This window comes from Poromitra crassiceps (assembly GCF_964638095.1).
Source record: "Poromitra crassiceps genome assembly, chromosome: 3".
Lineage (NCBI taxonomy): Eukaryota > Metazoa > Chordata > Actinopteri > Beryciformes > Melamphaidae > Poromitra > Poromitra crassiceps.
This window is the reverse complement of record NC_139625.1, coordinates 48,378,591-48,405,793: the sequence shown is the minus strand read 5'-3', so window position 1 is coordinate 48,405,793 and position 27,203 is coordinate 48,378,591. Positions and strand designations below refer to the sequence as shown.

At 44.7% G+C, this 27,203-nt stretch overlaps 1 protein-coding gene across 1 annotated transcript in view; it reads right to left on the bottom strand.

Moving 5' to 3' along the window:
• Positions 1 to 27,203, bottom strand: part of traf3 (TNF receptor-associated factor 3) — a gene marked incomplete at its 5' end in the record, with an annotated part of 61,295 nt that overhangs the window by 13,017 nt on the left and 21,075 nt on the right. Inside the window, one exon of the mRNA XM_083634227.1 lies at positions 365 to 505. Coding sequence (XP_083490353.1) covers positions 365 to 505 — 141 coding nt within the window. The remainder of the gene's footprint in view (positions 1 to 364; positions 506 to 27,203) is intronic.

Genomic DNA, 27,203 nt, shown 5'->3' with positions numbered 1-27,203 from the left:
TTTTCTAAATTCCCACAATTTCTCTGCAACAAAAAAAAATCACATAAAACTTTACAAATTCCATTGGAATTTTTGAGAAAAGTTGCCATTAGGTAGTAGTTAGGGGGGAACAAACACAATTTCTTCCTCAACTTGCAACTTTTGCCCATTCCCGCAATTTTACCACACAAAAAAATCACATAACATTTTGCAAATTGCATTGCAATGTTTGAGAAAAGCCGCTGCAAAATCAAGTGTTTTTGATCGCAACAATCAAAACAACAACAACTGTGAAATCCTGGAGAGCTAACCAGCTGAGCAGCTGCTAAGCTGATGTTGCCATGATCGGCTTTTTATTTAGCTGCTCTTTGATAGGCTGTTGTACCTGCATGGTGTTGACTTTCTGCTCCAGCTGTCTGTTCTTCTCTCTCAGCTCTTCATTGTGGCTCTCCAGCTCTGACAGACGGCTGCTCAGACCAGGTAACACCTTATACCTCTCCAACAGCTCTGCTTTAACATCCTCCACCTACACCCACACATGCAGGCGAACACATGCACGCACACACACACACACACACACACACACACACACACACACACACACACACACACACACACACACAGAATAAGAGTATTAAATATAAAGTGTAGGAGAGCTGATGATATATACAATATGTATATGTATGAAGGGTTAAACAGTAGCGCAGCAGTGCAGTGGCAATACATGCGCAGTTGAGATTTTTTTGTAGAAATGTTGAAATGCCCTGCCAAATTATCTATTTCACATCCATTTGCAGTTGAGAGGCCTGTTATTTACTATATTTACGGTAGTGACCCGCTCTACTCTGCCTCTGATTGGTTGCCTCCTTGCGTTCCATACATTCCATACCAGATGCACAGCTGACCATGACCAAATGCTATGCGCCAAAGACAAACAATGTCAGGCTAAAAAACAAATAAACTGCAGTGCAGCCATCATGGACAGAGGAGTGGGGGGGGGGTTATGTTTCAGAAGGACCGTGCTGTGTTCACATTCACCCGATCTACTATGAATCACCTCATTCAATGGAAAGGAATTGCTTCAAAATGTCCCCATTCTCTGGGGTGGAGTTGTACAATCTCTCCAACCCAGTTTCTCTGGGGTTGTAGAGATTACTTGTGTAGCGAAAATCATCTGGTAACGTGCATTAAATATTGAATATTTAATGTACAGATCTCTCCTCTCCAGAGGTCACAGGAACTGACCTCTGGCTGCACCCTGCATCTGGGGGGAGCCCAAAAAAAAGGCCCAAGGCACCAGCCTGTCTAGAAATATCAAAGGAGTGATTTTTAACTGTTGACGAAAAACACAGTTCAACTGAAATGTCCGTCCTGTCCGGTTGGCGGAGATTTAGTTCAGAGGTCACACAGAGCTGACCTCTGTAGGACTCTGGACCGGAAACACACTTGCACGCACACACATGCGACTTCAAGAGCAGACTTCAGGAGCGTGTACAGTACCTGCGACTCATGGGGTGTTTGGTATCAGTATTCTCAGAATCGCAAGCCACATTGACCTATGTAGGTTGTGAGCATGCTGAATAATGCTTTCTAAATGTACAAAATTGTCCCATCTTTCTTAACTCATTCCTGGCCATATACGTCTTTAACGTCTTATCAGGAATGTGCCTCCCAGCCAAATACGTGTTTGACGTGTTTTTGTTTTTATTAGTGCAGCGCATAGTTCAAAGACTTCTGAGACATGGTATGAGGTCCCTGGCCTCAAAGACAAGCCGACAACACGCGATCAAACACATACCGCAGCTGTTTTTTTTAAATGGGGGAGGAGGCAAGAAGACAAAAGCCGTGAGAAACGCTGCCTTTTTGCAGAGTAGGAGAGAGACGCCATTGTGTACAGTTGTGACAGTGTGCTGAGTTGAGTTGAAGTTGAAGTTGAAGAGATTACAGTAGCTAGTAGCCTATAGTCGTCAGTTTAGTTAGCGTTAGTTAGTTGTAGTATAGTCTGTAGTATAGTTTAGTTAGTTAGTTGTAGTAGTCGTAGTCTAGTCAGTCATGGTGAAGGCAAAAGGAAAGACCAAACACCGCATCGCCCCTCGGCGCGGCGGTGCCCGAGCTGTTCGCCTTGCTGCAGGGCAGCGGACGCTGGATGAGTTGTTCGCGGTAGTCAAACCCGTGACCACCATCGATCCGGTTCCAGCGCCTGGTCCCAAACCCAAGCCGGACCCCGTTCCTGTGTCCCAGCTCGAACGAGACGAGACGGAGTCAGAACTTAGTGACGAGGAAGAGAACGAGGACAACACAGCAACAGACATGATTCCCCAGGAGGAGCCATTTTCCAGGGCGCATTTGCGAGACGAGACGGAGTCAGAACTTAGTGACGAGGAGCAGAACGAGGACAACACATCAACAGACAGGATTGCCCAGGAGGAGCCATTTTCCAGGGCGCATTTGCGCCGTAAAAAGACCCGCCGGGATTACATTGAAAGTGACTATGACTCCCAGCCAACACAAAGCTCCCAGTCGTCTGAAGAAGAGATGGTGCCGGCGCCAATTGTCCATGTCGAGGGCGAGGAAGACTGGACTCCAATGCGACAGGACCCTGATGATCGCGGTAAGGAGTAATTTTGTTGTTGATATATATGCATATTGTGATGTGACGTGTGATTGTGACGTGTGATTGTGATGTGATGTGACTATGATGTCATCTGTGTGTGTGTGTGTGTGTGTGTGTGTGTGTGAGACTACACTGTCTCTGCATTCTATGATAATCCTATAGTTTACTGAGACACTAGTACACTACACTGTCTCTGTACTAAATGTGATTATATAGTTTACTGAGACACTACACTGTCTCTCTGTACTAAATGTGATTATATAGTTTACTGAGACACTAGTACACTACACTGTCTCTCTGTACTAAATGTGATTATATAGTTTACTGAGGATATTTTGCTTTTATTTCAGATGAGGAGCCGATTGTTGCACAACCCAGTGAGCCCACATCTCAGAATAAACAACCTAGATCAAAAGGTAAGATCTTGTTTCCCTCTTTTCTGTCTTTGTCCAAAATGGCTGATCTACAAGCTCACAATTATACATGTTGTGTGTGTGTTGTAAATTGTATTGTAATGTATGTATTTCTTTATTTACAGGCCGTGGTGCAGATGGAGAGCCGATGGAGGGACAGTCCAATGACCAACCCAAGAAGAAGGGCAAAAAGAAAGACTGCACCAAAGGTATGTTCATTTTCCCTCTTTGCCCAATATAGCTGATCTACAAGCTTGTGCGTGTGTGCAATGTGTGTGAGTGTGCTATAGTAATGTATTTGTATTTCTATATTTTTATAACACCTATCCTGTATCCAGAGCAGCAATGGTACTGCATGGATGAAGTGCCGTGGGAGCCAGAGGACATCCCGTTCACTGCAGTTCCTGGACCGCTCAACAGTGCTGCTGCGCTGGAGTCGGACAAGCCAGTGGACTTCCTGGAACTCATCCTGACCGAAGAGCTGCTCCAGTATGTTGTTGACCAGACCAACCTCTATGCACAGCAGACAATTGAGGCTGGCGCAACGAGTGTAAGGCTCGATGCATGGAATCCTGTTGACATCCCTGAACTGAAGACCTTCCTAGGGCTCCTCTTCCTGACTGGGCTCATTGTAAAGCCTGACCTGTTGAGTTACTGGTCCACGAACGAGGTGCTGGAGACCCCCTATTTTGGAAAGACAATGTCCCGAAACAGGTTCCAGATCATAATGCGTTTCCTGTATTTTACTGACAACACAGCAGTGAGAAACTAGGATGACAGGTTGTACAAAGTCCGCCCAGTCTTAGATATGCTAGTGAACAAGTTCCAGGAACTCTACCAGCCAGGCCAGAACATCTCAATAGATGAAGGAACTTTACTGTGGAGAGGCAGATTGAGCTTCAAAGTTTTTAACCCACAGAAACCTGTGCGTTACAGTATCAAAAGTTATGTGTTATGTGAGTCCCAGACAGGATTTTGTTATAATTTGATGCCTTATTGTGGAGACGGTAAATCTCTTGTAGATACAGTGTGTGGTCTCCTGTTGGGGCTGGAACAGCAGGGCTACAAACTGTACATGGATAACTTTTACAATTCTGTAAACATGTGTGATATCCTGCTAGATCTGGGGACACATGTATGTGGCACACTGCGGAAGCATAGAGGAGAACCACCAGCTGTACACCATGCTGAGAAGGCCACCCTGCAACCAGGGGGCAGAATTGCCTTCCACACTGACCGGGTTCTGTGCTTGGCATGGCGGGACACAAATGTTGTGAGAATGGTATCCACATTTCACCAGAACGAGATGCGACAGGTTTTGACGTGGAAGAAAGGTGTGAGGGGGAAGGTGGTGAAGGAGAAGCCTGTCTCTGTGATAGAGTACAACCAGTCTATGAACGGTGTTGATAGGCTGGATCAAATGATTTCGTACTACCCGTTCATCAGGAAGTCCTATAAATGGACAACTAAATTTGTCATGTACATGTTCCAAATCTGCCTCCACAATGCTTTCGTCCTGTACAGAGCTAAAAACCCACAGGGCACAGTAAAGACCATGTATGCGTTCCAGGAGTCTCTAATACAGGCGTGGACCACTGCCACAAAGCTCTACAGAGTTCCCTATGCTGACCGTCCGAGTAGGCTGTCTGCCAACCTGGCAAAGCATTTCCCTGTCAGGCATGACCCCACCCCCAAAAATGACAACCCAGCAAAGAAATGCAAGGTGTGTCTGATCAACAAAAAGAGAAAGGAGACACGTTTCCAGTGAAACTTCTGCCACATCCCCTTGTGCAGGGTCCCCTGCTTTGAGGTCTACCATGACACTCTGAACTATAAAGAGTAGGGGTGTCACGATACACTAGGTTCACGATACGATACAATAGACGATATTGGGTTCACGATAACAATACGATACGATATTTTAACAATATTTTTTTGCGATCGATTTGTAAGTTGAGGGGGCATCCTTCACGCTAATTTGAGTAATTTCACCATTTTCATCCTCAGTGTCTGTAACGTCCCTCGTCTGTTCAAACAAAGCAATGAAAAGGAGAGCGAGCATGCAATCAGATGCAGATCAGTGCCACCATGTTCAGCTTATTTTTCTCGCGATATGAGATTTCATCTCAACGATACATATTGTCACGTTTTGATATCGCGATATATTGTGGGACGATATATTGTGACATAAAGAGTAAATTCCCCTCAGTGGTAGAACGAACTCCCCACTGAGGTCAGGACGGCCGAATCCCTGCCCATCTTTCGCCGAAGATTGAAAACTCCTTTTCTTTTCTTTTTTCAACTTTTTATTTTAGTTTTCAGTGAGTCCACCTTTGAAAAAAAAACTCACCTTTTTCAAGCTCCACTTGAGTCCCTCCTGAACTAACCCTTTTGATGTAGCATCTTCCCCCCCCTTCTCCACCCCAAACCCCCTCCCCCCATCTAGCATCTCCCCCCCCCTTCTTCACCCCAACCCCCCCCCCCCCAAAATAACCCCCCCCCCCCCAAAAAAAAAACCCATTGATGTTACTCTACTGCTGCAAGGGTGTATCTGTGTAGATGATGTTCCACAGTTGATTCCACTAATGTTGACAGAATGTGACATTGTAAGTCTCTTTGGATAAAAGTGTCTGCTAAATGACGAAATGTAATGTAATGTAAAGAGACACACATGGGCCCCGCACACACACACACACACACATTCACACTCACTCACACTGAGTAAACTGTATTGTTGAATGTAAAAAAAGCACTTCATGTAGCCTATATATATATATATATATTTTTTTTTTTTTTTGTCATTTGTGTCATAACGAATAGTATTTACATGTCTGATGTCAATACAGTTCAAAATAAAATAATTGAGAGCGAGTTCTGCCTGAGATTGTGTCCTTTACAAAAATGCCTTTTTCTCGAATTTCTCTTCTCAGAGAGACCTTTTTGGTGAAAACAGGGTGTATATAAATGGCTATAAGTAGAGTACAGAACATGCTAAAAGCTCACTTTTTTTTCTGGTGAACCCAGAGACGTACATCTTCATTTTGAGGTATTGCAAATCACTTTGGTGCTAATAGATAATTTACTGTGGGTCTTGAAAGATGACCAACAATTATGAAAATCTTTGGCCTGAGCTAAATATTGGCAGTCCTAAACTGGCCATGAATGAGTTAAGCCTCTTCCCAGACAGGGGTCATCAAATGGGGGGGTTTGGGCAAAGCAATAAAACCGACTCAACATTCCTTTGTCAAGGAAGACCCGCAAAATAAGTTCAGGGTTGTGTGTGTATGGTTCTAGAGTGGAACTAACTATCCTCAGGATTTTACATTTTGTCAAGTTAATTGGTATTACATACTGTACTTATTAGGTAGGAATGTATAGTGTGTTAATGTGTGTGTGACAATCATGGAATCAGTTACCGTAGATCTAACAGTGTTGACATGCTGTCGAATCTAGGGTAACTGATTTAATTCACCCGAGATAAGTGATTTAATTAACCTGTGGTTCCCTTAGATATGGTTTGGTTGTGTACACATATATAGGATTTGGTAAAGATATGTGTTCCAGAAATAGTTTTGGTTTATTCCTTAAATATAAAGATACACCACACATGTTTGATTTCAAAATAATCAGAATAATGTGTGTGATGTAATTATGAAAGTGTCATGGCCATGAAGTCATTTGATGAGATGTTTTAAGCATGTGATAAGTTTTAAAGGAAATGGACAGACCTCTTTCCCTCTTTCCCTGTGACAAGCCGATCATAAATCTCTCAGCTATGGCTCTGGTGTAGGCTACCAAAGACCAATGTCTATATCTATATCTATCTATCTATCTATCTATCTATCTATCTATCTATCTAGTTATCTGTCTATTTACCTCTCTCTTTTCCATCTATATTTTGTCTTTCTCACACCAAGAGTGATGTCAAGAAGTAAAGTAAACTTGTACCAGAATTACATAGTTTAGTTGAGTTCTAGAACTATACTAAACCCTTATCTGAATGCAATAAAAGGCAGGGCCATGTTGCAAGGGGCGTTCCCTGCCCCTTGCTCCTGACAGGAGGAAGTAAAAACTGAGGCTGGCTGCTCTCTAACAGGTTTTTGGGCAGATGAAAAATAACTTTGGGGGCACAACAACAAGGACTTTTTAGAACAGGCAGAGCCTCCTTTTGACTCAAGATATAGTCCATTGATTTCTGGGCCTCAAGAGACAGCATGCTCTTGAAGGCCATTGCAGCTTTCACCAAACCAAAAGGTGATTGTCTCATTTAATTTGCCCAACAGAGGGGCAGGTGGTCAACCTCCAATTATCACGTGGCCCTATCGAGGAATGGACCGCTGCTTCAGACCGCTGTACTGAGCACGCATAGGCACGCTGACTCTTAAGGATGTTTTTTCAGTTCAAGACCATAGTTTCCAAGAGGGAAGATAAAGAGGAAGCCTCTCTCTCATTGAACCAAATATTGCAGACTGCCAGAATGATATCCTCTAACCGAGAGGATCGTTAAAGACAATTAACCAACTTTGGGACCTCTCGCCTGCGCTTCCAAGAGCAGACACGGCCGCCCTTCGTCGACATGGGAACCCTGTGTTTCGGTGGGACAACTGCTGTGCTGAGAGCCAGAGAGAGGGATCAGCCACTCAACTCGGCGAAAGTCAGGCACAGTGACCACAAGTCTCTTTCTGCTAATTTGAGAGTGCTGTAAAGATATAGATTAACTTAGAATACTCATCTATTGAATTAGAATATGTATTTAGTTAGGTTAGGCTTAGGCTTAAACTAGGCTTTTTTTTAATCACTTGACCTGCTGTTGCTTTTATCAGCAAATACCTAATTTCCTTTCTTTCACATTTCTCCTCCTTTCTTACCTCTCTCAATCGAACAAGGTGTTATGCATAATACTGTGATTTTACTATTTGGTGGATTCAATAAACGCATTATGTTTTGAAGTTAAAACACGTGTTCATTGCTTGTTATAATAATATCAGTCGATTAAAGATCTCCCATCCTTAGAACTGATTCTGATTTCACTGTGACCTACGGCAGTAGTAATATAAAAATTACTTATCAACGTGGTGGTTCCCCTGAGGTTTTGATATCGACTTATTGAATCAATAGCGATATCAAAATCCATATTTCTATCTAAATTCCTTACACTTGCAAAACCCCATTTAATGTCCAGCTTGCACAGGTTACCTTAAAAACCCCATTCAATGGACAGTTGCACAGTTTACCAGAAAAACATTTAATGGATAAACCTGGGGTCTCCGAGGCCTGGGTGGGCCCCAGGACCCTGTGGAGGTCCTGGGGTCACTTCGGGGGGTCTGCGGGCCGAAGGGAGGGTTCGAGACCCTCGGGGGTCATCTCCGGAGACCCCTCCAAGCCTCTCCCATGCCCCATGCCTAATCCTAACCCAGACCCTAACCTCTCCCACCCCCCATGCCTAAACCTAACCTCTCCCACTCCCAATGCCTAAACCTAACCTCTCCCACCCCTAACACTAAACCTAACCTCTCCCACCCCCCATGCCTAAACCTAACCTCTCCCACTCCTAACCCTAACCTCTCCCATCCCCCATGCCTAAACCTAAGGACACAGGGGTCCAAGCAGACCCTCCCCATGCCTGCAGAGGTGGGCAGGGTGGTCGAGAGAAGAGCCAATGGAGAATCCTATCCATTAAATGAGGTTTTGCAAGTCATCTGTACAACCCCTGAATCCTATCCATTAAATGGGGTTTTGCAAGTAATTTCTACAACCCCGGGGAAACCCCTGAATCCTACCCATTAAATGGGGTTTTGCAAGTAATCTCTACAACCCCAGGGAAACTGGGTTGTAGAGATTGTACAACTCCACCCCAGAGAATGGGGATATTTTGAAACAATTCCTTTCCATTGAATGAGGTGATTCATAGTAGAACGGGTGTCACATTACGTTTTGAAAAAGAGAAAAGAGGGAAAAAAGGCAGTCATCATACCCCTCAATACCTTGCTCAATTATATTAGTATATACTAGGGTGGAGACTGGAGATGATGCGCCATGGCTGCAGTTATGGAAATCTCAAAATCGTGACTGACAGACAGCCTGAGTGACATCACAGTTGGTAATCACAGTTGCTCGAGTGACAGCACTGATGACATCACAGTTGCTGAAGTGATGACATCGCTGATGACATCACAATTGCTCAAGTGACATCACTGATGACATCACTTCCATCACTGATGACATCAGAGCCTTCTGTCCGTACTCTGATTTCATTTCGTCCGTTTTCTGTCCGTCATCTGAAAGCTTACATGAAACGGAGGAAAACCACGTACACACTCATACATTTGACTCTCTAATGCCCACTGGTGGATGTATTGCTTAACATGATACCAACGTGAAAGACGCATGGAAGTATGTAGGCAGTGACGATTACACCGTTTGAAACGGACGCCCTTATTTACGGATGAAAATGGAGTATAATTGGGCCTTTAGCCAATTTTGTCACTCGGGAAGTTGTGATGTCATCAGTGATGTCACTCGAGCAACTGTATCTTAGTAGTTTCATAATGGTATAAATATCATCATGCTAGCTTCAAAAATGAGCCCACCACAGCCTTTGAAAGACAGTTTCTTTTTAGATCCGGGTTTATTCATAAAACATTGGAGGCCCCCAATGCCCAGGCCTAACGACGCTCATGTAGGATCATCTGATCACGTGTTATTTTTGTTTTTTGTTTTATGTTATTCTTTATTCTGCCTTTTTTTTGTTCTAGTCATTTGTTCGGTCATGACAAAAACAATACTATGCAAAGTGGTTATAATGATAGCGGTGATGCTGTGATGTGGCATGGATGTTATGTGTACTGATGGGTTTCTACAGTATGTTGCTTTTCTATAATGAAATAAAGTAAATCTGTATGATGGTAGGTGGTTCATACCATATCAGAATCAGCTTTATTGGCCAAGTATGTACAGTACACATACAAGGAATTGGACTCCAGTTTGCTTTGCTCTCAAAGTACATACATACAGGAAAACAAAATAAAGAAAGAAAAGGAGCCCAAGTCAAAAACAGGCAAGGCAAGAAGGGTACATTTAGGCATAAGCAAAAATTTACAGTAGCTACTATATACAATTGTGGTATAAAGTGTCTATTTTAAATAGGTATTTAACCCCATAGGTACGTTATGCTCCAATATGTACCGTATCATAGTCCGAGGGAATTCACGTCAGTCACCCTTGCTGCAGTTTATATCCCCCCCCAAGCCAACGCAACAAACGCAACCAAGGAACTCCACCGCGCGATCAGCGCACAGGAGCTCAAACAACCGGAAACAGCAATGATCCTGGCAGGCGACTTCAATAGAGTCAACCTGAGGAAGCGCTTGCCTTCACTCCATCAGCACATCAACTTCCACACAAGGGGAGAACGCACACTGGACCAGTGCTACACGAACATCAAACACTGCTACAAGGCTACACCCCGCCCCCCCTTCGGCAGATCGGACCACGCCTCCATCCTGCTCGTTCCCAGGTATCAACAACAGCTCAAGCGACACCCCCCGGCCTTCCGAACCGCCCACTGCTGGTCAGACCAATCAGAGGACATTCTGAGAGACTGTTTCGACCAAACAGCATGGGAAGAGTTCAAGGCTGCAGGAGACCTGGACGAATATGCAGACACGGTAACAGGCTTCATACAAAAATGCACAGAGGACATAATCCCCCCAAAAATAACCAAAATAATGCCAAACCAGAAACCCTGGATTAACTGTGATGTCCGGGCTGCACTCCACGCCCGGACCACCGCCTTCAAGTCCGGGACCCCAGAACAATACAAGCAGACGAAATACGCCCTCCGAGCTACAATAAAAAAAGCGCGGAGAGAATATGGAAGGCAGCTGGAGGCAAAACTGGACTCCAACAACCCCAGACACCTGTGGAGAGGCCTCCATGCTGCCACAGACTTCAAAGGGGAAAAACAGCAAAACGCCAACGTGTCACCCACCCTGCCAGACGAACTCAACGCGTTCTACGCCAGGTTCGACCCCTCTGCCAGAGAGCCTCCCCTCCTCCCCTATCATCTACCTAACATCTAGCAGCTAAGACTGAGAGGATGAAGGATAGCTTCTTCCCTCAGGCCATTAGGGCCCTCGACAACTACAAATAGATTATATATATATACGGTATATATATATATATCTATTATAATAATAGTGGTAATAATGATATATATAGTTAGATCTATGCACTTTACATTAATCTATGGCACTATATGTGTATTGCACTATAATTATTATTGCTGCTTATTACTGGTGAACTCTTGGCTTTTACCTAATTTTACCTAATTTAAATTTTATATTCTTTACTTTTTTACTTAGCATTTGGTTCTTACTCTATTTGACTGCACTATGTTTTTAACTAATTTGACTGTACTGTTGTCTTGTCTGTCTCTACATGTGCACAGTCTTGGAGTGGCTGCGGCCCTAATTTCACTGCTCATTACAACTGTGATGCTGTATGTGACAATAAAAACCTTGAACTTGAAAAAACACAGCAATGTGCGACTGGATCCTGGATTTCCTGACAGACCGCCGCCAGGTGGTGAGGGTGGGCAACCTCACCTCCTCCCCACTGACCATCAGCATAGGAGCGCCCCAGGGGTGCGTCTCCAGCCCCTTCTGGTACGACCTCTACACCCACGACTGCGTGGCGACTCAAACTTCGAACACCATCGTGAAGTTTGCAGACGACACAGCAGTCGTGGGGCTGATCTCGGGGGGCGACGAGACGGCCTACAGAGAGGAGGTGGGGGCCCTGGAACAATGGTGCCAGGACAACCACCTCTCTCTGAATGTCTCCAAGACCAAGGAGATCATTGTAGACTACAGGAGGGGGGGGGGGCGCACACCCCCCAATCACCATCAACGGCACAGTGGTGGAAAGGGTGGACAGCTTCAAGTACCTGGGAGTCAACATCCACCAGGACCTGACCACACCGCCACTGTTGTCAAAAAGGCCCAACAGCGAATACACGGACTCAGGCGCCTGAAGAAATTTGGGCTAAGGCCAGAAATCCTTACGGACTTCTACAGAGGCACCATTGAAAGCCTGCTGACTGGCTGCTTCACCACCTGGTACGGGAACTGTACCACCATGGACCGCAGGGCACTACGGAGAGTGAGACGCGCGGCCCAGCACGTAACAGGATGTGAGTTGCCAGACCTGCATGAACTGTACAAACAGCGGTGCCTCAGGAGGTCCCTGAAGATCATCAAAGACACAAACCATCCCCATAACAGCCTGTTCTCCCTGTTACCCTCAGGGAGAAGATACAGGGTCCCAAAAGCACGCACAAATCGCTTGAGGAACAGTTTCTTCCCGCAGGCCACGAGACTCCTTAACATACACAAATAGTGTAGTAGCCGTGCTGTACGTACTGTAGCCGCTACCATTACGTATGTCTAATGTTTAATTGTATGTTTAATAAGGAATATGCTATTTGCACCTGTATGTCAAATACGCCGAATTTAAAACGCAGAGTTTAATTGTATGTTTAATAAGGAATATGCTATTTGCACCTGTATGTCAAATATGCCGAATTTAAAATGTTTAAGCACGTCTAAAGTATGCACATGACATGTGCACCTATGGTTGTTGTGTCTCTTGTTGTTTTTGCACTCATATGCCCTGTTGTATTTGTACTATGTTGTAAACGGAGTCCACAGCACAAGAATTTCACACGTGATACTTGTACCATGGAGTGACAATAAAAATCTTGAATCTTGGTATGTATAATATACGTATATTCATATATTATATGAAGGAATGTAAATTTACAGTAACTACTATAATACCTTTTTTACATCAAAAGTCCCACTAGTACATGTTTTTTTGTTACCCAGGAAAGCAGCAGGGGGTAGCAGCAGCAGTATCGCCTTTTTAAACTTTTATATTGCACTCTCTCAACCCCGTAAGTTTGCGGGTTCTCTGTTCCCCCTCCCTTCCCTTCTCAGATGGCTGCACAGGGTCAGCGTCAGGCCAGCCAAAACAAAATGAAAACTTCCTGTAAAACTTTCAAAATAATGTCATTTAACTCATTGAGTGCCAATGACGATAATCGTCGTCAATTCGATTAGTAACGTAGAGTGCCAAAGACGACGATTGTCGTCAATTGCGTTTTTTGACGGTGGGACGTGGATCAATGCCCGATACATCTCCTGTACAAATATTGTAGCTATTGGAGGTCTATAACCTATTTTACAGAACCCTTAGGTGGCGACAGTGCTCTCCAGATTACAGAAAGGCAGAGAAAAACAGAGAAGTCATTGGGGAAACGGAAATCGCATCGCATCCGTATGCATCGATATGCATGAAGCATAACGTTAGCTGTGCCTGCAGCAGCCAATCTGCTCCCACAATTGAGCTCCTCCGTGTCCGCTGCGACAGCCCATCCGCATGATCAGCCGTGGAGTTGTTATTATTCTCAACTGGAAGCATGGGAGTGGGTGACAAACACACGCGGAACGCTGTAAAAAAGCTGGATGTAGCGCACCCTTCACTGTGCACAGCAAACGCAGTAGAAAGCCACCAGAGACACTCCCACGGACTGGAGGAGGGGTTTGCAGTTGAGGGGGGGGGGGGGGGGGCACGCAGAGCAGCACACAACACTGACCCAGACAGACCCAGACAGCAGGAGAGGATTGGCAAACGCAAGCCAGAATATCCGATGCCCACCAGCAGCAAATCAAGACCAGCAAGAAGCTGCAACCAGCAGCGCACGCAGGGGCCAGCGCTGCTGGTTGCAGCTAAAAAATATTATTCTGCCAAACAAAATTCCCTGGCCTTCACTGTTTTATTGAAGGAAATTATTTTTGAGGTGTGACTACATCAGAAAATTAGCTTCAGAGTCAGTGATGTGCTTGAAATGTTTAATTTCACAAAAGGCTCATTATCTCAGCTTCTAGAAAAAAACGGCTGTTTTTGGTTAAATCAAGCTATCTTCTCCGGCTGATAACTAAAGAACGGAAAATGATATCAATAAACCTGTTTTTGCTGATGATAGAAGAGAGTCTCATCGTTCTTTTTGCGTGTTCGGTGTTTACATAGTAATATCACACAATATTCTGTTGGCCTCGAGAAATCACTGAAAAAAGCTCTGAAACTCTGGTCCGTTCTCCAAAAGTGGCTGGCACTCAATGAGTTAAACAAGTAAATAGCCTTACTGATGCACGTTGGAGGAGAAAAGGGTGTTTCAACAAACGAAGCCACAAACATTGCATCAAAATACTCGTTGTGATGTTAAGATTACATATGGAGTTAAATTGTCGCTGTAAAGCATTACTCAAAATGTTAACGTTACAACAAGGGTTTTATTTTGAAAGGGCTAAAGCGGACGACCTACTTACATTCTGGCTCACTTGACGCAGTCTATGTGCCTGGGCTGTGCATGAGAGATGCTTTTTTTCTCTCTGCATATTCCGTCAATGTAAAGTAATTAACTGTTGAATTTCAGCCTGTGCGAATCACTGAATCGCTGACTTGCACTGGAAAGGCAGCGGCAAATCAAGAGGAGGAGAAGCAGGGTCGGAAAATAACGTGTTGGACCACTGCCAAGATTTAAATCTCCGTGGCGTGCAGAGCCGTCGCATAAAAACCCACCTCACTTGCAGGGTCGCTCTATCGGCTAAACAGCCCAGCTTGGCAACTTTTAGACTGAAGAAAATGCCACTAGTTTGTGGATATTAGTTGGATTTTTGGCCAGTCTAAAAGGGGCTTTAGTATAAACTATATACTATAAGAACTGAATCCTCTGTATATTGTGAGATTCATGCAAAAACTAAATAAAAAAAGAAAAGAAAAGAAAAAGAGTATGCTGCAATTGGGAACTGTGCACATAATTTACATTGCTTTTTTAAGTGATGAACAAGAATGGTGAACAAGAAGTTTGGTAGGGTTAATGATTCCAAGTCAGATGTGGATGTTTATAGGGCGGTCCTAGCAGCCCCAGATGGTCTACCGACACCGGCCACTACAACACGGGCACGGGCTGGGCCCCCGCGGCCTATGCCTGACCATCCGGCCACAACAACACGGGCGCGGGCTAGGCCCCCGCGGCCTACGTCTGACCACCCGGCCAACACAACAACACGGGCGCGGGCTGAGCCCCGGCGGCCTATGCCCCCGCGGCCTATGTCCCCGCGGCCTATGCCCCCGCGGCCTATGACTGGCTGTCCGTAAAACCCAGAAATCCAGCTTTAAAAAGTACTGCTGCTCAAAACTGTTTAGTACTCTTAACCAAGCTAAAATTGTCTGGGATCCACGGCGCAAGCCAAAGGGACTTTTGTGTGGACATTTAAACATTTGCAGTCTTGGCAACAAACGTGAACAACTGGAGCATCTCCTACATAACTCCAACATTGATTGTCTAGGTATATCAGAATCCTGGTTGAAACAGTCCTCTCCAGAAGCCCTTGTATCCATGCCAGGATACAATGTCTTCAGGAAGGACAGGATTAAGGGTAAAGGTGGGGGTGTATTACTCTATATAAAGAGCACCCTTGCCTGCAAAGAGATTATTTGGTCAACAGATGTAAACTTTGATTGTGTTGGTGTAGACATCACCCTATCAAATGAAATGTCTTTCTCTCTGATTTGCCTCTATAGACAGCCAACTGCTAAAGTGGATTTCTATGACCAGTTAAAGCTCCTGTTGAGATCCTGTGATCCTAACAAAGAGACCATTTTTTTAGGAGATTTTAACGTAAATTGGGATGACAAACATATTAGAAAAAACCTTAAACAAACTGTAACGGCCAAATTGAACCTGGTTTGTATTTCTTGTGTGCTTATTTGAGTGTAATATTTGATGTGTCCAGGGGGCGTCGCTGTGCCGACTACCTGGGTTCAGGTGGTCTATAAATGTAGCTTCTGCCCTGGGATTGGTAGGTGTTTTGACTCCGGAAGGGCGAACGGTTTTTACCGCACTGCTGTGCTACATGCCGTTGATAATGTTTTGTGCTATTTGGTTTGTTATGTTGGGATATTCGTGGGTCGATAAATGGATTATTGTTTGCCTGTCAACGATGGAATAAATGGACTGGTTTCCGCACTATAAACAACTGTTTGGATCCTTTCATCAGCAGCACATCACAAACTGGTATCGTAACAAGATCACCACAGCTAGCGAGTCAGCCACAACTCAACCCGGTAATCAAGCACCTCGGTGGCTCATAGTATAGGACTAGGGCCTGCCTCAACATTAGTAAAAACCGTGCCAAATTCACAACCGGACTTTGTTTTGTTTGTTGGATACGTCACGTTTGTAACGTTACGTTACGGAGGAGGAGGGAGAGCTGCCAGGACAGGCCGGGTAGCCAGCGTTGCTAACGCTACTAACGCTACTAACGTTTGGATTAACGTGGATGATTTTGGATTACGCGATCGCTGCGCCAGTGGGACCGGGAGACCTGCTACGGACAGGCCGCAGCTAGGCTCATCTCGGCTGGCCTTGCTGGCGCTGCAGTCAACCGAACCGGAGGAGGACCAGGTGATCTGCCGCGGACAGGCCGGGGTAGCTGCTTGGTGCTTGGCCTCTCGGCTAAGGTGGAGGACGTCTGCATCCATTCATAGGGGGTGGATACAGACACGCAGGAGCTACAGTGCTAATGCTATTTAGCCACCTGTGGAGTATCCAACACATTGGAGGTATTGACTGTTCGCTTTCCATTGACTGTTCATGCGAACGGACTATAGGACTGACGTTGCACCATGTCGTCCGGAGCGGTGCACGCCAATATAAAGGAAAATGTGTTTAATCATGGTGGTATGGATCTTGGTGAATTGTTTGTTGTATGTGCAAAAGCTAAATCTATTAATAAAGGTAGTGTATTTGAAAAACGTAATGTTGTTGTGGGTGATGTTCATCCTGATGTCAGTGTGTCTAACCATGACAGTAAACACTCCAGTAGTTGTAAAGGTGTTAGGTCAAGCACCATATCCAAAATGATCATTCAGAGGCTGAAAGGTCAGCACTTGTGATCTGTGCAGCAGCTTTAAAGGAGAAGCATGCTCGGGAGGACGAAGCAAGAGTGCTGAGAAGGCAAGCCGTGGAGGAGCGGCAACTACAGCTGAAGAGGAAGTTGGAGCAGCTCGATATCGACACTGAGCTAGCGGTTTGTGATGCTAAGCTGGCAGTGTTTCGTGCAGCTGAGCACAAACGTTCCTCTCGAGCGTCCTCAAAGAGGAACACACCACCACAACCACCAACACAGCAGCCGCAGCAACCCTCACAACCACAACAACCGGAGCAGCAGCTGCAGCAACCCTCACAATCACCACCACCACAGGCCGATCTGCAGCAGGAGAAGGTCGGTGAGGTCTACGCCTCCATGAGAGAGTCGAACTCGCAGCAGGAGCGGGCCGTCGTTGAGTTTGAGGCCTCCACGAGGGAGGAGGAACTGCAGCAGGAGGCGGCGGCGATCTGTGAGGTTCTGGAGGAGGAACCGCAACAGGAGCGGGAGGTGGCAGCTGTCTGTGTGGTTCTGGAGGAGGAACCACAGCAGGAGCGGGAGGAGGACGCCCACCAGGCCGACCTACAGCAGGAGCGAGAGGCGGTGCTCGGTGAGGCAAACCCACAACAGGAGCGGGAGGAGAAGCCACATCAGGTGTTGGAGGAGGCTTTTAGTGACGTTGATGCTTCCATGGCTGAAAAGGAGTGGTGCCAGGACCGCTCACTTCTTCCAGCCAGCCGAACCTGCTGCGACGGAGAGGCGATGGAGCAGCCGGCCTCTCGTCGTTTGGCAGTGCTACAAGAGAAGGAGCAACATTCTCGCCCCCCAGAACGGTGTCTTCAGCTGGAGGAGAGATGCACCGTGGAGCTGGACAGTATGTGCTCTGACCTTAAACCTCCTTAGTTGTCTTTCGTTAATTAATTTGGCTCTATGTTTATTTTGTGTAATTGCTCCTGACCTCCTGTCATTCTCAATTAAGGAGCGGGTGTGTAACGGCCAAATTGAACCTGGTTTGTATTTCTTGTGTGCTTATTTGAGTGTAATATTTGATGTGTCCAGGGGGCGTCGCTGTGCCGACTACCTGGGTTCAGGTGGTCTATAAATGTAGCTTCTGCCCTGGGATTGGTACTGTAGGTGTTTTGACTCCGGAAGGGCGAACGGTTTTTACCGCACTGCTGTGCTACATGCCGTTGATAATGTTTTGTGCTATTTGGTTTGTTATGTTGGGATATTCGTGGGTCGATAAATGGATTATTGTTTGCCTGTCAACGATGGAATAAATGGACTGGTTTCCGCACTATAAACAACTGTTTGGATCCTTTCATCAGCAGCACATCACAAACTGGTATTGTAACAACATCACCACAGCTAGCGAGTCAGCCACAACTCAACCCGGTAATCAAGCACCTCGGTGGCTCATAGTATAGGACTAGGGCCTGCCTCAACACAAACCATGGATGCCCATAATCTAACACAATTAATTGAACAACTGACCAGAGTAACTAACACCTCCCAAACCAGGATAGACCTTTTATTCACAAACAAAATTGATAGAATTGCCAAAACCTATAACTTGCTAAATGGTCTTTCAGACCACAATCTTATTCTCTTTGCTAGGAAACTAAACAAAAAACGGTCCCTAAATGCCCCAAACAAAAACTGCTCTTTCTTTAATTTCATCCCAAAGAACATGCAACAAAGCTTTGGAGATGCTCTTAAAAATATAAACTGGGATGAAACCCTCTCCTCTGACAATTTAGAGTTAAACTGTAATCTGTTCACAGAAAAAATCAATGAAACAATATCCTCCTTCTCCAGGAAGGGGCGCCAAAAGGCCAGGCAGGAGCATTATCTCCCGTGGTGGAACGAAAGGCACAGTTCTTTACTGCGGCTTAGGGACTCACTCCTTAAACAAAGCCTGAAATCTGGGCTGTCAACGGACAGGCAGAAATTCACCCATGTACGCAATAAGGTGACTGGGACCTTAAGAAAGGCCAAAGCCAACTTCTTTATCAGTTTAATTGAAGGTGCAAAAGGAAACGGTAAAAAAGTATGGGAGATCTTAAATAAATTACTAGGTAAACAGAGCAAACAGGTAAACGATATCCTGGAATTAAAAGTCAATAACGTCCTGACTAAAGACCCCACTGTATTAGCCTGTACTTTTAACGAGTATTTTTTGAACAGTGTATTTGAAATAACAAAACTCTTTGCCCCCTCTGGTAATTCACCCAGCCCAACTGTGGATGCTGGACCCCTCTTTGAGCTGGAGGAAATAACAGAGGATGAGGTAAGAAAAATCCTTGTGCCACTGAAACGCTCTAAGGCCAGAGACACCCATGGCCTGGACACAGACTTCCTAAAAACACACTCTACCGCTCTAATAAAACCTATCACCATATTGGTGAACCAATCAATTAGACTAAAGGGGGTACCATCATCCTGGAAGGTGGCCATTGTGACCCCAATTTTTAAATCAGGTAGTAGGGCACAAGTGGCTAACTACAGGCCAATCAGCATCCTACCCACCATATCTAAGGTTGCTGAAAAGTGGGTGTCGAAACTCATGATTAAACATCTCGACGAAGGTCACACCCCACTCCACCCACTACAATTTGGCTTCCGTGCTCATCACTCTACCGAGTCAGCTAACTGTCTCTTCATTGAGAAGGTTAAGCATATGCTCGACAAAAACACACATATGTTGGTGCTGTGTTCTTGGATCTTAGAAAAGCATTTGACACTGTCAACCACCAAGTACCGGTACTCCTGGGTAAATTATCTCATTTCAATTTCTCTGCTGATACTATTAAATGGTTTAAGTCCTACTTAACTCATTCTCTGCCAAAGACGTACCCGGACGTACTTTTAACAATGGCGTTCTGTGCCAAAGACGTACTCGGACGTACTTTCATGTTTTGGCTGTTTACATTACATCAGACACTTTCCCAGCCTGTGACATTGTTTCAGGTCAAACTGATAAAAGGAACCCGCTAGTTTAGTATTTATGGGTGGAGCCTGTGGTCGAAACAGAGTCCGACCCATAGTTCTCGGATGGCGACGATGGCGAGGAAGACGCAGGCGTTTTTGTTGTTGCTCCACGACGGAGCGCCAGGGCGACGAAGGCTCCCCTTCACAGCGTTCTGATCCGTCTGACACAGATGAATCGGAGGAGGAGAAATGGGTGCCACTTGGAGAGAGCGATGACGATGGTAAAAAGTAGCCTATTTTTTGTATCGCGTTTGAGATGAAATGATCACACACACAACATTCGAGTATAATTGTCACGCATTGTTTATAACTTATGCCGCCGGCATGACTCGCTTCACGTTTCCTCTTGCCAGCTCTCCCTCTCAAGGGAGAGCTCTGTCACACTCAAGGGAGGGGGAATCACATGGATACGTCAAACGCGTCAAACCGCGTCACACACCCGTCCCCAGCAACCAAGGCGAAACATGTGTCACATAAACATTTCAAAGTTTACAGCACTAACGTAGCTATTGTGTGATCTTCTGTGCTAACGTTAGTTATGAGAGGTAACGTGACAGCAGGTAACGTTACAGCACTCGTTATTCCTGTGTGTGTGTGTGTGTGTGTGTGTGAGAGAGAGAGAGAGAGTGTGTGAGTGTGACCACATAAGGGTTCGTTCCATTTGTTTATGCTTTTATCAAGCTAAGCTAAAAATCCACATGGCAACTGTAAAAGTAAATTATTTATTTGATTTTGTGCACATATTTATCATACTTTGATAAATACTGCGGCCAAGCCTCATCTGTCAAGAAACCCCAGGGGCCAGACTCTCTCTCTCTCTCTGTAGCCGCTCACTGGGCGGGATGGACCGACACAGCTCCCTCAAATACATTCTCTTATTTTTTATTTTTTATTTAATGTATTTATTTGGGAAAACAAATACTGTATAATGTGTCTGATGTGTCACTGAGGCAAAAAATAAAAGGCTCAAAAGAGAGTTCTGCTTGAAACGGTGTCCTTCACTAAAAACCTTTTTTTCTCCTATTTCTGTTCCAAGGAGGGCATTTTTAGTGAAAACAAGCTAACTTCCACTGCTTGTAACTAAACAAGGAAACATGGTAGAGTTTCAGTTTTTTACAAGGGGTAAGAAGAGAGTCTCTGCTTTATTGTGAGATATGTTGTGTAATTCTATTCCTAGCACAGAATATTCTGTGGGTCCTGGAAGATCAGGAAATATGCTCAAAATCCTGGCACTGGGAGCACACAGACCGAAATGACCCTGGCAGAGAATGAGTTAACAAACAGAAAACAGTGTGTTATGGTTGATGGTGTCAAGTCCCCTTTTCTTGATAACCCAGTTGGTGTGCCACAAGGATCGATCCTTGGGCCATTATTATTTTCCCTGTACATCAATAGAGAGCCGCAGTAACGAGTCCGGAAATCATCGATGCTAACAGCCCTGGTTCTTCACAGTTTTCGCCTATGGGAGTTTTGAATGGGTTTTTGGCGCGATGCTTCTAATAATCTCTCTGGGCAACGCTGGCTTAATCAAACGTGAACCAGTGTTTAGTAATATCATCTTCACACATGAAGACCACTTTTATGAGTTTTGAAGCTTTTACATGCCGTTAAACGGGCGGCTAGCTAGCAAACGGCTAAATGAGACTACACTGCTGAGTCGATGTGGATATATACATCAATAACGTCACCACTTCAAACGACGAACACAGAAATTCTCTTTCCCTCACCTGGTTCAGCCCCGTTCAGCCCGGGGTAATCAGTGCACACATCAACAACAGTCCAGGTTGAGTGCTGACGTGACGTGAAGCCTATGTGACAGTGTGTAGTTCTGGATTAGCTTAGCTCGAGCATTTTACTTCTAGGGCTCGCATTTACGCTACAAAACTCATGAAAGTGGTCCTCATGTGTGAAGATTATCCCGCTGAACCTTGGTTCGCGTTTGATTAAACTTGCGTTGCCCACAGACATTATTTGACATTCAAAAATCCCATAGACAGAAACAGTGAAGAACCAGGAAGTTCGGGAGTTCCGCATTCAGCCTACAAAAATACGTCATCCCTGCGGCTCTCTATGACCTGCCGGACATATGCTCTGACTTCAGCGTGCAGATGTACGCTGACGACGCGGTCATTTTTGTACAGGGAAAAACAACTGACCTGATTTCCTGTAAACTCACAAATGTATTGGAAGAGGTCCAACACTGGCTGCAAAACACGTGCCTGTTGCTAAATACAAAAAAAACTGTATGCATGATGTTCAGCAAACGACCAGTTGGTATCACAAGGTCCAATGTGTTTCTGGGGCGGGAGGAATTGGAATTGGTCTCCCATTTCAAGTACCTCGGAGTCATTTTGGACTCGAACCTTTCCTTCAAGAAACACATCAAAAAAATGAAAAGCACAATTAATTTTAACTTAGTTAATTTTAGACAAATCCGGCCTTTCTTAACAGTTGATGCAGCTAAAACATATCTTCACTGCATGATTTTCTCTCACATTGAATACTGTTTCACAAACTGGTCGTTTGCAGGTGCCACTGTCATAAAACCTATTGAACAGCTCTATTACAGAGCCATCAAGGCATTTGAACCTTTGTCATACCACCACTGTAACATTCTGGAACAACATCAATTCCTGAGCTTTGAAAATCTCAAGGTCTTAAAGAGTGCCTGTTTCTTCTTCAAATGCCTACATGGACTAGCTCCCCCTCCGTTACAGGAATTCATCCAAAAAAATAGACTCACTGGACTCGGCACTAGATCAGACACCAGAGGTGATTGTAAGGTCCATCGTAGAATGACCACGTTTGGTCAAAATGTCCTATCGATAAAAGGCAGCCAAATATGGAATAGTCTCCCCGTCTCCATAAGGGACAGCCCCACCCTTGCCGCTTTTAAAGGTAGACTTAAAAAATGGCTGAAAACAAACCAGTCATGTGTCCACAGGTAGTATGTTTTTCTTCTCCTTTTTTGTGTGTATTATTATTATGTATTTTTATTTTTAAAAGAGTAATTGCTGCCATGTATTTTAGAGTGTTTTGTTGCTACTCATGTTTTACGTAGTTTTAGTGTACTGCTGCTACCTATGTTCTATGTATGTTTTTATTATGTTCTACGTTTTATGCTCTATGTTTTTTGTGTTTTATGTTTTATGGGGACAACGGATGGAAATTAGCCTCGTGCTAAATCCGGCAATTTTTACACTTTTACTATGTTCCAGATTTTACTATCTGTTCTGTGGTTTCTGTGTTCATTAATTTTGCACTGTCCCATCCAAATAAACGAATAAATAAAAATAAATAAATATAAGATGGCAGCCTTCTTGTGGATAGAATAAGATTACAGATCTGCTGGAGATTTTAATTCTGATGTGCGAGTCATTAATCTTGGTGTGGCACACTACCAGGCTAGTGGCACACTGATTGCCAAGCAAATTTGAAAATGGCACTTCATATCAAAAAGGTTGCCAACCCCTGGCCTAAGCGATCCAATCTTTGTTTCACAATCTAGTGATGTCTTGCAAAGATATTCCACGCAAAAGTAGTGATGTAAAAAACAGTTATAAAGTAAACAAGACAACTTGAGTCAATAATTTAAGTTTAATTCTGACCCTTGCTTAAGCACATTTTGGGAGACAAGTACCCACACCTGCTGCAGGCAATTACCCCATTATCAAACACAGTCAAGCTGGGGGTCAGTCGGGGCGCCTGTTCGGGGGGGAAGGGAACTGGTGGGAATAGCGTGATCCTCCCACATGCTATGTCCTGCCAGTGAAGCTCCCCGGTGTCAGGCGAAAAGAAGCAGCTGGCAACTGCATATGTATTGGAGGAAGCATGTGTGTGTCCTAGGGCATTCACGACTAGTGAATTTTACTAGTCGACTAGTCCTTTTTTTTTTTTTTTTTTAATCTTTAACACGTTCACTGCCAATGACGAGTTGAGTCGTCAAAAAAAATCCAACGGTTGACTGCCAATGACGAGTTGAGTCGTCAAAAAAAAAAAATAATAATTTTGACGGTGGGACGTGGATCAACGCCCCCCACGTCTCCTATAAAAATATTGGAGCCACCGAACGTGTACAACCCATTCCACCGACCCACTAAGTGGCGACAGTGCTCTCCAGACTAGAAAAAGCCGAGCCAAAACTGCAGGGGAACGCGCGAGGAAACCATTCTCTCATACTGTAAAATGGATTGGCGAAAACGCTTTCGCTTTCGCGCATTATCGCGCTGGGAGCTGGCGGTGGGGGATTGCAAATTTGCATAATAGATTATGGGTGAAACACACTTTGAAACACCAGCAGAAAGCGCAGAATCGCACGCAGCTTCATTCCAGCTGAGCTCAACCCAGAAAACCCAGAAACGAACGAGCCTCATTCTCATACTGTAGGCGAAAACGCTTTCACGCTGGTGCACACGGGCGCACAACGGTGGGGGGTTCCAAAAATAGACTGGGTGGAAAACACACTTTGAAACACGCAGCATAAAGCCTAGAATCGCACAAAGCTTCATCAAAGCTCTCAAACCCAAGAAACGAGTGAGCCCCATCCACACTCGCCGACGAGGGGGCCGCCAGGGAGGGAGGCTGCTCACTGCTCAGACAGGCAGTAGAAACTCGCTTGTGACAAACGCTGCTGAAAGCCACCAGACACGCCCACGGAGGGAGGAGTTTGAAGGAGAGGGCGTTCAGAACTATATTGTTTAGATGTCTGATCTCTCACTGATGCCAAAAATAAATGGTTAAAGTGACTGTTCTGCCTGTTTGATTGAATTTCACAAAACTGCGATTATCTCAGCTTTCAGTCTCAGACGCTGAAACCATGCTGTACTCAACGGCTAATATCTACATAACTACTAACTCTACAAACTAACTCTTTTAGACAGGGAAAGCACACATTCTATTAGTACTTTTGTGAACTTTGTGTTCACAAAGTCCAAGCAGAAAATAATCCTCGGCTCTTGTAAAATGAGCCAGAATCCTCAAAAAAAACCTCTGGCAGAAGCTACCTACAGTAAAAAAAAAACGGCTGGCAGTGAATGTGTTAACTCATTGAGTGCCAGCCACTTTTGGAAAACGGATGCTCCCAGTGCCAGCCCTTTCAGAGCGTTTTCAGTGATATCTCGAGGCCCACAGAATATTGTGTGATATTACTATGTAAACACCGAACACGCCCAAAGAACGATGAGACTTTATTGTATCATCAGCAAAAAAAAGTGTATTGATATCATTTTCCGTTCTTTAGTTATCAGCCGGAGAAGATAGGTTGTTTTCACCAAAAACAGACGTTTCAAACTAGAAGCTGAGATAATCAGCCTTTTGTGAAATGAAGCATTTCAAGCACATCACTGACTCTGAAGCTAATATTTTCTGATGTAGTGACACCTCAAAAATAATTTCCTTCAATAAAACAGCGAAAACAAAGGAATTTTGTTTGGCAAAATAATATTTTTTAGCTGCAACCAGCAGCGCTGGCCCCTGCGTGCGCAGAGCTACACCTTCTTGCTAGTCTTGATTTACTGCTGGTGGGCATCAGATATTCTAGCTTGTGTTTGGCAATCTGTCCATTGAGCCTGCTGTCACAACACCAACACTGTTGTATGCTGCCCTGCGTGCCCCACCCCCCTCAACTGCACACCCCTCCGTGGGAGTGTCTCTGGTGGCTCTCTGCTGCGTTTGCTCTGCACTGAAAAGTGCGCTACGCCCAGCTTTTTCACAGCGTTCCGCCGTTTTTGTCGCTGGCTTCCAGCTGAGAATAATGTAACTTTTCAGAAAGACGCTGGTGTCGGCTACTAATCATGTGGAGGGGCTATCGCAGCGGAGACGGAGGGGCTCAATTGTGGCAGCAGCTTGGCTGCTGTTCACAGGCACAGCTAACGTTATGCTTCATGCATATCGATGCATACCGATGCGGTTTCCGTTTCCCCATGACTCCTTCTCTGTTTTTTCCTCACCTTTCTCTAATCTGGAGAGCACTGTCGCCACCTAATGAGTCCGTAAAATAGCTTCTACACATTCGACATCCCCTATACTTTCACAGGAGATGCATCAGGCTTTGATCCACGTCCCACCGTCAAAAAACGCAATTGACGACTTTAGTCGTCATTGGCACTCTACGTTACTATTTGAATTGACGACGATAGTCGTCATTGGCACTCAATGAGTTAAGAAAGAACATGAGGTATTTACACGACATACTGTACATGGACTATCATATCCCATATCCCCCACAAAGAACATAAAAACAACAAAACAAAACAAGAAAACTGCATAAGATACACAATAATCCAAGAACAAACAAGACTGTTGGACAAACAACCAAACAAAAACAATGCATTCAGCTCCTATCCTGATAAGCCTAATGACACTGGGGTAAAGAGTTCTTAAAGTCAAACTCTGTATGTGGTTGCCATATTTTGGGGATGTCTAAGAATCTGCCTTTTCTCTTGTAGTAAATGTTATCCAATGTATGGTAGCTTGAGAGTTCATTCCACCAGTGAACTACAGCTGGGGGATTGGATGCTTTCCAATTTAAAGCTATGCATTTCCTAGCTGCCAACAGGGCAAGATCTATGTATTTACTTTGAATGCATTGTTTTTGTTTGGTTGTTTGTCCAATAGTCTTGTTTGTTCTTGGATTATTGTGTATCTTATGCAGTTTTCTTGTTTTGTTTTGTTGTGTTTTGATGTTCTTTGTGGGGGATATGGGATATGGGATATGATAGTCTATGTATGTCGTGTAAATACCTCATGTTCTTTCTTAAAGATATATATATATTTTTTTTTTAAACGACTAGTCGACTACTAAGCACAGTGTCGACTAGTGGTTTTACTAGTCGACTAGTTGACTAGTCTGTGAATGCCCTAGTGTGTCTCCCCGGGTCAGCAGAGAGGGTGGGGCAATGACCAGGGCAGCAGGGGGAATTGGTCAAGTACAATAGAGAGCTGCAGGGATGACGTATTTTTGTAGTCAGAACGCGGAAGTCCCGGACTTCCTGGTTCTTCACTGTTTCTGTCTATGGGATTTTTGAATGGGTTTTTGCCGCGATGCTTCTAATAATCTCTCTGGGCAACGCTGGCTTAATCAAATGCGAACCAGAGTTCAGTCGGATAATCTTCACACATGAGGACCACTTTCATGAGTTTTGTAGCGTAAATGCGAGCCCTAGAAGTAAAAAGCTCGAGCTAAGCTAATCCAGAACTGCACACTGTCGCATA